At 41.0% G+C, this 11687-nt stretch overlaps 1 protein-coding gene across 2 annotated transcripts in view; it reads left to right on the forward strand.

The window, feature by feature from the left end:
- ZW10 (zw10 kinetochore protein) overlaps positions 1-7471 on the forward strand; it is a 32210-nt gene extending 24739 nt beyond the window's left edge. For both annotated transcript variants that reach the window (XM_045895006.3, XM_045895007.3), the window contains exons 11-16: positions 669-740; positions 1392-1561; positions 2411-2541; positions 3231-3362; positions 4138-4340; positions 6866-7471. In XM_045895006.3, coding sequence (XP_045750962.1) covers positions 669-740; positions 1392-1561; positions 2411-2541; positions 3231-3362; positions 4138-4340; positions 6866-6986 — 829 coding nt within the window. In that variant the 3' untranslated portion in view covers positions 6987-7471. The remainder of the gene's footprint in view (positions 1-668; positions 741-1391; positions 1562-2410; positions 2542-3230; positions 3363-4137; positions 4341-6865) is intronic.
- Positions 7472-11687: the final 4216 nt, after the last annotated feature.

Raw genomic sequence — 11687 nt, forward strand, 5'->3', positions numbered from 1 at the left:
TCCCAGGACCCTGGAATCATGACCCGAGCCAACGGCAGACGCTTAACGACTGAGCCACCCGGGCGCCCCTAGTTTAAGATAGTCTTATGTGGAAGTAAGCTGTACAGACCTTATATTTGCTCTGAGTGCATTTTAATAATAATCTTCAGGTGTTCTAAGGCCAGATTTAAAGGGCAGAAAATTTTGAGGTTAGATTCTATCCTAGAAATGTTGATTCATCTCCTTGCATTGGGGTAAGGAGGAGAAAAGGTGAGGGCTGAAAGTCAGACTGATTCTAAAAGAACCAAGTGAATGCCTTTATTGATACCTTGCCCTTTGCAGAGTGCGTCAGTGAGTAGGTGACATTTGCTTGAGGCTTAGCTCCATTTGTTACTGAAGGGATACTCTGGGTACTGGCAGAACACAAATTGATAATGGGAAGGAGGCTTTGGGTTAATGCTGCTGTTCTTAAAATTATTAATGGATCCAGGGTTTTAGAACTGCAATCTAGTTAGTAAATACTGGTTGAGAATATATTTCCATCTAGATTAAGGGTGTTTTCAGCAGTGACCAAAGCCAGGTGTTCTCTCGAACTGTAGTTTTGGTGATGACTAATGTGCACTTAGTTTGACCTTTTATCTCATTGCTAATATCCTTATGCATTTCTGTTGAAACTTTTTTTTCTTCAGTGCTATTCAACTTTTCTACTCAGTGAGGAATATCTTCCATTTGTTCCATGATGTCGTGCCAACATATCACAAGTAAGTGCCACTGTTTCTGATTTCTGTATGGTACTCTATATCTAAAGTGTAAGTTGGATTAAAACCAGTAATTTTATATTCCCACCAAAAATATCTTGGTTACTGAAATTCACAATGAAATGCAATAAACCATTTAAGAAAAAAACATGTTGAAAGAATATTGGTTATTTATTCAAGTCTAAACATCTGTATGTTTTAAAATTTCCCAGGTGACTCTGATCTGTAGCCAATTTGAAAACTAGTGAATTAGAAGAGTTTAGTGCTTCACTGTCTAAGTGAGAAAGGAATTTGGCAGAAGGGCAAGCAAGTCCCTACTTGCACAGACTGGTCAGTGTTAAGTTTGGAGGGAATGTATACAGCTCTTCTGGGTTTATGTACAGAGAGTCGACACAGGTCAACATCTGGGTTCCCGTGCTCTTTCTCTTCTGTTAATCACTGGGATAGGATTATAGGATCAGGTTGCACTCAGGCAGAATGGTCTCACTCTGCTTGACTGGGGTGGGAGTGATGAGACCGGACCTTGTTATGTATTTGTACAGGAGAGACAGTTCTTAAAGCCTAGAAGTACATTAAAAAAGAAGTAACTTTTCATCCACCTCAGCTTCAGTAACTTTTGGTTTCTTTCTTTTTCCACCCCTCCTCCTGGCCTAGGGAGAACCTTCAGAAACTGCCCCAGTTGGCTGCCATTCACCACAACAACTGTATGTATATTGCTCACCACCTGCTGACACTCGGGCATCAGTTCAGATTGCGTCTTGCCCCCATTCTTTGTGATGGCACCACGACCTTTGTGGATCTTGTACCTGGCTTCAGGAGACTTGGTAACGGATACCTTCAATTTAGGACATACTGATTACGCAGCTTCTCAGCGTCCTGTCTTTGTAATTTATGAATGAGGCAGTGAGAAATTAGGTGGTGGTCCTGAGCTATATTGGAAAGTGGGATAGCATTTAGTTTGCAACTGTTCCCGGTTATTTAATTTTATAAAGTGAATGCAGTCTTTGTGGAAGTACTACTTTTTCAAGACATGATTTCATGGTACATTAGAGATTCAAGCTGCATTGCTGGTGTGCAGTGAATTCACCAAATCAGAGTCCTGTCAGTAGAATGACACATAATGAGATTTGTATTGTGATAATTCTGTTAGCTTTGTCAGTAAGAGCTTACTAATGTCACTGCTTGTTCTTTTGCAAAACCTCAAGATAGCTCTCTGCTCTTCTACCTAGCTTTACTTGGGATTATTAAAAATCAAAAGAAATGAAATGTGGGATAAATCAATATGTTTACTATAATGATATTCTAAGAAAAGCAGAGAACCTATATGATTCACTTAGTTTTTTACTTCCTGACTTTTCCCTTAGGTGGTGTAGATATATCAGAAAAATAAGTAGCTGCTGCTTCTGAATAAGTAATGTTTCTTATCTGACCCTGGACAGACTATTGGGAAAGACTTATTATCCTGAGAGTGGGTTTGGAGGGACTGGCTAATGTATTTTAGAAGTGATTATTTCTAGTAACCTTAGAGCACTTTATGATGTCATCTGGCAAGCAGTTGTTTTCAAATAAGCAGAATAATGTATGATTCATGCTTGTCTCTCTTCCTCCACCCTGGAGTTGTAGAGTGCACTTGAACAACTTTTAGAATTCTTTATTCTATTTCCCCACCATAGGGACAGAGTGCTTTTTGGCCCAAATGAGGGCACAGAAAGGAGAACTTCTGGAAAGATTATCAAGTGCTAGAAACTTTTCCAACATGGATGATGAAGAGAATTACTCTGCAGCAAGTAAAGCAGTCCGGCAGGTGGGCAGCTGCTGTTAGCTCTGGAATTTGTACTCTTTCTCCAGATAATTCCCCCTTGTGTTTTAAGCAGCAAAGAATATGTAGCAGGTAGTTCAGTTGATTCTCTACAACCCCCGTCAGAAAATATGGGTACCTTTTACAGTCACGCTTATGACCTTTCCCTTTCCTATCCCACCAAGCCAACAGGAAGCTATCTTTCTATCCACCCAATAACATGACTAGTTATTAGTAAGTCTGTCAGTTTGGGAAATCTGAAATATTAGCTTTTACCTCAGTGCCCCTCTCTCTCCTACACGATTTGTCATCTTTTTTTTTTTTTTTTTAATGAGCACATGGTTTTTATTTATTTATTTTTTATTGAAGTGAAAACTAACATTGCAGCTTTGTATTGGTTTCAGGTGTACAATATACTAAATCCACAATTCTATACATTTCTCAGTTATCTATACATAACTCTGACCTGTTAAAGGTTTATCTTCTTGCAGTGGTTTTCCCATCCTCAGATAAGTCTGCTTTTCATCTAGTAGGGATATCACTAGGGTGACATATTCAAGAAGCTCATACTTTTGATAACTTTACCTCACCTTCCTATAATGCCTCTTTCCCCATAACCATGTGATAAATGTGAATGTGCAGAATAGGAGTTGGCAATAGTCAACTTCATGTCAGCAGCTGTATTCTCCTGACAGGTACTACACCAGCTGAAGAGACTTGGAATTGTCTGGCAGGATGTCCTGCCAGTGAACATATATTGCAAGGCCATGGGGACTTTACTCAATACAGCAATTTCTGAGATCATTGGCAGAATCACTGCTCTAGAGGTAAGGGCCATTAGATGCCTCACCAGACTTGAGATGGCGGTTCTTGTCTCAAATTGTCGCTTTACTAAGAAAATGATGTTGAAATCTCATTTCTAGTCAACACAGATGGTAGAAGAAATTGCTCGTGTTTTACGTCTAACTCATTATACTGTTATTTTTTTCAGTTCCGTCTTAATTCTGTTTTGCTGGAGACTTGCTAATTTTTGTCTTTTATACTTATATAAGAAAGTAGGATTATACTGCTTCTCCCTTTAGCATCCGTGGGAATTATGAATGAGAAGGCTGGAAACTGGATAGTCCTTAGATGTGTTGTAAAGTATGAAGTCATATATTTATTTAATTTGCAAGTGACCTAAATAATTTGGTGAAGTGAAATGCACCCTGTTGCAGTTGGGATTGTATATGTGAGCCTAGATGCAGGTTGCCTGGACTCTGCCAGCTGATGTCTCTAAAGCATAGATTGGCTAAATCCTTGTTTATAAAAATATCCCCTGCTTTGCAGCAAGGGGTGCAACATTCTGCTGGAGAAATGGGCTCTTTCATGCAGGCAAACTAAATTATTAACAATCTGTTGAAACATATTTTGTGTCATTCTAGCTTGAGGAGTGTTGTCAGAGAGCTGATGATATCTCATGTCTGTTAAGGTGTGCTAAGTTGGTTGGAAAACATGTTGCTGTAGCTGACCCCTTGGACAGCGTGCACCAAAGATCTCCCCTTTCCTGACTGCTAAGCTGGCCCAATTCTGTTCTTTTGTGTTCCCTCTCTGCAAAACCAGGACATCTCTACTGAAGATGGTGATAGATTGTATTCCTTATGCAAAACAGTGATGGACGAAGGACCCCAAGTATTTGCACCTTTGTCTGAAGAAGGCAAGAACAAGAAATACCAAGAAGAGGTTCCAGTCTATGTGCAAAAGTGGATGCCATTCAAGGAATTGATGATGATGTTACAAGCCAGCCTGCAAGAAATTGGGGATCGGTGGGTATAACCCTTTTAGAGAGGGTTATCTCTTCCTCTCTCTCTCTCTCTCTCTCTCTCTGTATCTCCAAAGATGGAAAGTATTGGTGCCATTGATAGTAATGCTTTTCTCATTTTCTTAATTTTGCTCAGGAAAGAGTTTCATATTGAGTTGCAGTAGTTGGGGTCTTTGCATGGTCTGTAATAGTGTAGATCTCATTACCACTTTCTCCTATTTGATAACATAAAGACTTCTTGTTTCATATTATTTTGGTCTTGAACATGTCGTTCTGGCAGGCTGTACCAGTGATCTTACAGTTGTAGGAAGGACAACCTTCTGACATCTGGATGGAAGTTGTTGCCCATTTTAACCAACAGTGGATACATTTTAAGGTTGACTTTGATTTGTTAACAGAGAAGTGACTTTTATTTGTATGGAATATTCAGCATCAAACCACTGTTTGATCGACCAGCAATTCTTCTGCAGGGAGTACAGTGGCTTTAGAGATGAAGCATCATACACATAGAGAGGATTCATCTTTTCTTAAGTAAAGTGGATGATGTTTTTTCCCGACACCAGAGACCATCAGTTGACTTTGCTGTGCGCAGTAAATATATGCTTTATTGGATCACACTTGGTGTGCAGAGGTCACTGATGCTGCACAAAAGAGAATAGATATGGGTTAGTTACACATTCATGGATGCTTTGATTATTGTCTTGGTAAATTATTGATGAGTATGCCTACTTTGCATAGGGAACTCCCTGAGTAGGCCTTAAGGTCCATCTCCATCCTTACAGCTACTGGTCTGCCTGTTTTAGCTTGGTTTATTAGTTTATTACAGATGCTCCAGTGTATTAGACCAGTCATCCCAGATGTGTCTGAGCTGTTCTCAGCATGTATTGTCCATCCTAAAACAATGAAAATGAGATTTCTGCTTGAGAAAAATCACATCAAAATACTTCCAACTATATTAGAACAAAATTTGATTTATTTGTTATTTATAAGTCCTTAGTGAGTAATGAGATGTCTTTAGGTAAGACTCCAGAGAGCAGCAAAGAAATTTTCTTTCTGCTGTTAAAGGACCCTGCTGCAGCCTAATAATCATTAATTCTTTGTTGTGAGAATAATCACAGTACTGGTGTATCTTAGCTTCTTGTTTTTTGCCTAGGAAGAATTTTTCTCCTAGAGATTCCAGTAAACCTAAGGATAGTAACTAATTGGGAAACTTCTTACTGAAGAAACTACCTCTAGTCATGTAGTTTAAATGTTTTAACATTATAAAATATACATATGAAGGAATACAGTATATATATGTGTGTGTGTATACATATATATACACACACACAACATATTTACATATTTACAATTTAAAGAAAACAAGTAAAATATTTGTGTACCCATTACCTGATTTAAGAAAAATATTACCAGTACCGTGAAGACTCCTGTGTGCCCCTCTCCAGACATTTCTCATCACAGGCAGCCACTATCTTGAATTTTGTGTTAATTATTTCCTTTCCTTTCCTTTATAGTTTTGCCACATTTGCACGTATCCCTGAACAATATAGTTTAGACTTGCTTATGTTTGAACTTTCTATAAATGGAGTCTTCTATAACTTGCTTCTTGTGTTTAATATTCTGTTTTTGAAATTCACTCATGATGGTATGCAGAGCTATAGTTTGTTTTCACTGCTGTATCATATTCTCTTGTACAGATATTTCCTTGGTTTATCCTGTTGCTTTACAGTTTCACCGGTATTTGGTATTCTGAGACTCTGAAATTTTTGCTAGTTCCTGTGAAATGGTAGTTCATTGTCACTGTAATTTATATTTCCCTAAATTCTAATGATGTTGAGAATCTTTTTATTGATCACTTATTTTCCTTCTATTGTAAAATTCCTGTTCATGTTTTTTGCCCTTTATTCTACAGGGTTGTTTGTGATTTCATTATTGATTAATGGGAGTTTGCTGTGTATTTTTTATACCAGTCCTTTGTTGGTTAAAGTTTGTTGCCTGTGGCTCATTTTTAAAAATAGTTACTGGGCGCCTGGGTGGCTCAGATGGTTAAGCATCTGCTTTCGGCTCAGGTCATGATCCCAGGGTCCTGGGATCGAGTCCCGCATCGGGCTCCCTGCTCGGCAGGGAGCCTGCTTCTGCCTCTCTCTCTCTCTCTCTCTCCCTGTCTCTCATGAATAAATAAATAAAATCTAAAAAAAAAATAAAAATAGTTACTGATCCCAAGACTCCATATAACCACATGAGGATGTGGCCATAATTCTCAAGTTCAGACAGGACTTAGTATAGAATGAGGGGGAGCAGTTTTATCTCCTAACCTGGTCTCTTCATCTGACTATGCTGTTACCAAAATGTCTTGGAGGAGCAGAAATTAAAGAGATTGGCTGGTAGAGCCATCGAGAGGGGGAGGATGCCAGGATTTGTTTTACTTCCATTTAAGACAAATAAGCGTTTGGGAACAAAGAAGCAGCTTTAAAATCTTGCTTATACAGAGACATAAGAGGAAATTGAATTTTATCTTTTATTTTGCAGGTGGGCAGATGGAAAAGGGCCCTTGGCAGCTGCATTCTCTTCCAGTGAAGTAAAAGCTTTAATTCGTGCCTTGTTCCAGAACACAGAAAGAAGAGCAGCTGCCCTTGCTAAGATTAAGTAGCTGTGTCTTCCTAAGAAAGCCATGTCTTGACTGTGTGGATTTCTCTCTTGGCATAATTACTGCTTTAAAGACTAATTGGAATCATCCGTTGGTTTCGGTGAACTCTGGGATATCACGGAAGTCTGACTTCACCTAAGAACACCTTATCTTCTGGCTTGTATGAGGCTTTGTTGAGGAACTGGATGTTAAGATAAGCTGTCAAGTGAAGCACCTCAATTTGTTGACTTTCTAGCCATCCTCCCTTGATAAGAAACTGTAGGGTAGCATTATTTCATGTCGCTTCTGGGCCTTCTGGGAACTGTATCCATTGTAGATGTAGGCCATGGCCTTGGATCAAGGAATCCAGGGGATTCCAAGAGTCAGGGTGAAGAATTTGTGAGCAAAGGGGAGATATATTTTGGGGGGTAGGGGAGCAGTATTTGTCCTTGCCAGAATTAAGAAGACTTCCTTTTAATATTTCTTTCCAATAAATAATGCTTTTCAGAGTTAAGGGTGATTGTCTTTAATAACATGGGAGCTTTGACAAAAGAGACCAATGAGTTTTCTGGTCTTCTGTGCCATTCTCTTCACTGACATTTATGACCCTCACAGAGGACTCACTTGTCACCGTCTTTCTTCATAACCCTCTGGTAATTTCTGGGACTCCTACGACTTCCTTTCAGTTTACATTTTTGTCACATTTTGCTATTTCAACTAAATTCTGTTTTCTTGGTTGGAATTTTTTTTTTCACCCTCTTAAACTCCACTGTTTCTGTACCTTATCAAATGGCAAAGGTTTTAAATTGATCATGTTCCTTCAGCACATATATATGCCCCAAGATGCTAACTCTGGGCTCTGTAGCCTAGTCCTTTATTTGCTGGACATAGGTAATTCTTCAGCTCAACTTAATCTGGTTTTAACTCTTTTCAGCCATTGGAGGTATGCATTATGTCTAGGTTATCCTGGACCTCTGTAGGACTCTTCATACTGAAATAAGGTTTCCTCTCACGAAAAGGGAGTAAAGGGTGTGATTTTTAGATGCTCCAGGCAGACCTGGCCTGGAAGAAGTTTTCAGTACAGTGGGCATGCTTCCTTAGGCTTACCCCCTTGATTTCTGGCACCCAAGAACAATGATTTTTCCTCCTGTCTTCCAAGTGTTCTGCCTTCCCCCTCAATTCTGGTCCAGCCTACTTATTCCGGTTGTTTAGTGTTTCTTTTACCTACGATAGGGGTCGTAGAATAACAAAGAAGGCCGTTTTTGTTTTTAATAACAGAACTCAGCTGTGGTTAATGAAAAGCCCTTTGTCTATACTGAGCATGTCCTACAATGAGAACTCACAGAAAAAAGAACTGCCTGAACCAACTTTAGTTTTTTGAGAACAAAGGAGTTGTCTCCCTTGAGAGAGGAAGGAGCCATTTTCGCGGGTGAAGAAAATAATCTGTTTTTGAAAATTCGCACAATTTCAGGTAGCATTCTTCTCTCAGCAATTGAGGGAATGGGGAACTAAGGACAGAACTGAAATAAATGCATCACAGGACTATTACACCGAATAGCAGATTTCTTTTGTTCATAGAAGCTATTCCTGTTGCTTGACAGGTACAGCAATTTGGGGGTGGGATCTCTTGTAACTGAAAAGCACACTTCGCATTCTTTCCCTCCCCTCAGTAGCACAGAAAATTGCATTACAGTTCTTCTGAGGCTGTGTCGACTCCGTCTCTCAGGACTGTTTCCCCTAACGAACAGTTTGAACACCATGGCGCTCGGAGCAGGCACACTGCGTCTTCTTCTCTGGCCAGTGGATAGCTGATGATCAGATGGATGTTCGTTTTGGTCAGAGATGAGCCATCTGATTAAGCACGTGGGAGTTGGGTTTGTCTGGAAGCTCTTACAGGGACCTTGAAGGTACCTGTTCTGATTGGGAACCCGAGTTGGAATGGGAATGGAACCTGCTTTTAGAGAGCATGCAGATTATGGGAGGAAGGGAACTTTCAGAGGACTCATTTCGTGGCTCTGTGGGCCAACTAGAAAAAGAACCTCTTTCCAATAACCAGAACTATACGGATGACGCTAAGAATGAAATTCAAGAAGGTTCCCCACGCTTTTAGGAGAAAGAGTTTTTGTTAAAAATGCGAGACTGCAAACAACTTGAATCTACTTGATAGTGACTTCTGTCACTATGTGGATCCTAGATTGTTGGGATTTTCCTCCTGATTTTCCACGGTCAGTTTTGCACGAGGATTTCTCTCTAAAATGGAGATCCTCCAGATGGCACTCTTACCGCAGGCCTGGGAGCATCAGAAGGCATGTAGGTCTGGTCTGTGGAAATTTTGCCCTGGGTGTATATGCTGGCCTGGGTCAGCCCAGGAAGATCATTCAGACTCTGAACAACAACCTTACTTAACTAACCTGCAAAATGTTGCCGAACAATCACTTGTGAATAGCTCAAACGGTATTTTCTTTGATCAATAACATTGTTACAGAGGGTGTGGATAGTCTGCTTCCCACACTTGCAAATACTTACGCTATCACTTAGGCAATGATTCCTGGCCTTTTGGGGGGTTTCATTCTGTTGTTTGATTTCTCAAGATTTTGTCTATCTTCTGAAAGTTCTGAGTGGTATGTGTATACACACACACACACACACACACACACGATAGTTTTGTTATAAGAAAACTGGCCCAAAGAAGTTTGCCCAAGTTCCACAGCTAGTTTGTAGCGTGGATAAATGAAGCTGTGTATAGGAGTAACTTCGTGGGGAAGGGGATGTAACTATAAATGCAGGAAGGGCTAAAGCTATTGGAAATTGCCTCACATAACAAAAAGTGGTGGCACAAAGTAGTCTTTTAAAATTGGGTTTTGATGCCCACATTCTTCCTAATCATAGACTTGATCATTGGTTTTGTGATGACTTCCTCCTAAAAATATGCCTTGTCCTAAAGCCTAACATTTCCTAAAAGCAACAAAGCCCCTCATTCTGAGTTTTCTATTATCATATGGCTTAGACAGAATTCCTTCCTTTGTCACGAGGAGTTTGGTTTAAGAATTTTGGGATGTCACATGACATAACTGGGGACAGCCTTAGATGTCTCAAAACCAAGTTATGAAATCTCTGCCTAGAGTTTGGGAGGAGGGCAGTAATTCTGACGAGCTATGTATAAGTTCTGCACTCCTCCTCAGAAATCAGGTGCCCTAGATTTCTTGTTTAGTGTGAAAGACTGGGGTGGGAGAAAACCAAGACCACAGACACCTACCCCTGCCTTGTCTCAGCCTTCCATGCAGTTCTAAAACTTCCTGCATTCATCCCACTTACGTTTATTGGCTGCCGAGCCTTGCCCTAGTCATTGAACAACCCCCGCCCCCCCCACACCAACTCAGGACAAAAATTCCTGTCCCTCTGGTGATTTAAATTCCAGTGACCAAGACAGGTAATAAACATAAAGTAAGTAGATTAGATAGTATGTTTGAAGATTGTAAACTTCACTATGGGAAAAATAAATGTAGAGTGATAAATGTGAACTCCACCAGAGTTCTAGAGAAAGGAGAAAAGGGGAGGGAGCTGTCATTCTAAATAGGATAGTCAGAGTACATCTCCTTGAGAAGGAGAGCAAGCTATGTGGCTACCTGGGTGCGGGTCATTCTGAGCAGAGAGAGCAGCCCTTGCAAAACCCTAGGATGGGGGGAGTGTGCCTCGTGAACTCAAAGAATAGCAGAGAGTGAGGGAGAAAGTAGGAGGAAGGGAGGCTAGAGAAGTAACAGGAGAAGGTACGATTGTGTACGCCATCATAAGGATTTTGTTTTATTTTGTTCCTTTTTAACTCTGAGTACATAGGAAAGCTTTAGTAGCTTCAAAAGAAAGGGTTGGGGGGGAAGCATGTATAAAAGTAAAGAAAATAGGGGCACCTGGGTGGCTCAGTTGTTAAGCGTCTGCCTTTGGCTCAGGTCATGATCCCAGGGTCCAGGGACCGAGCCCCGCATCCGTCTCCCTCTCCCACTCCCCCTGCTTGTGTTCCCCCCATCTTCAACATTTATGATCATACAGGCAATATAACAACTGTGATCATCTGTACCCCCTCTCCGTCCTCCTTGCTCCCAGATTAACACTGGATGTTGAAGCAAATGCCAGACAGCATATCATTTCAAACCCAGGGTTCATTCCTGTGTAAAGTCTGAATTTTGTTTCCTTTGAAGCTTTGTCTGTTTGCATCCTTCTTTCAGCTCTCATCATTCCTCCTCTCTCTGCTGGCCTCCCTCCCTGTTTCCCCAACCTTACTTCTCCACGCAGGCTCATCCTGTTCCACTCTAATTCCCGTTCCCTGAACACCGGGTGTGAGCTCACAAACACCAAACCACACTTGACAGCTGACTCATCCCACCACTTCCCCTTCGAGTCCTCTCTGCCCCAAACACTTGCTCTAGCTACCCCAATCCTATAGTTTCTGGGTGTTCTAAAGGTGCCCAGTAAAGATTTTCCTCTTGCTGATTGTTTCATCAGAGGATGAACTCTGCTGTCTTAAAATCAGGTTTTCCTGGGTTTCCTTCACAGAGAATCCAGTAGACATGGTGACCCAGCTCCACCTGGTGGGTCTGAGGGCTGGCTGTTGGCTGGCATCTGGGACTGGCTTGGTTTAAGGCTGGCTGGGCAGCCCCCTTTCCCAAGGTCTGTCTGGGGGTGGGGAGTGGTATGGGGTGTGGAGCAGCCGCTACCTGGCTTCTGTCTCCC

Source organism: Mirounga angustirostris, unplaced genomic scaffold (genome assembly GCF_029215605.1).
Source record: "Mirounga angustirostris isolate CCGP_5_RB_7025 unplaced genomic scaffold, mMirAng1.0.hap1 SCAF_13, whole genome shotgun sequence".
In the NCBI taxonomy this organism is placed as follows: Eukaryota; Metazoa; Chordata; class Mammalia; order Carnivora; family Phocidae; genus Mirounga; species Mirounga angustirostris.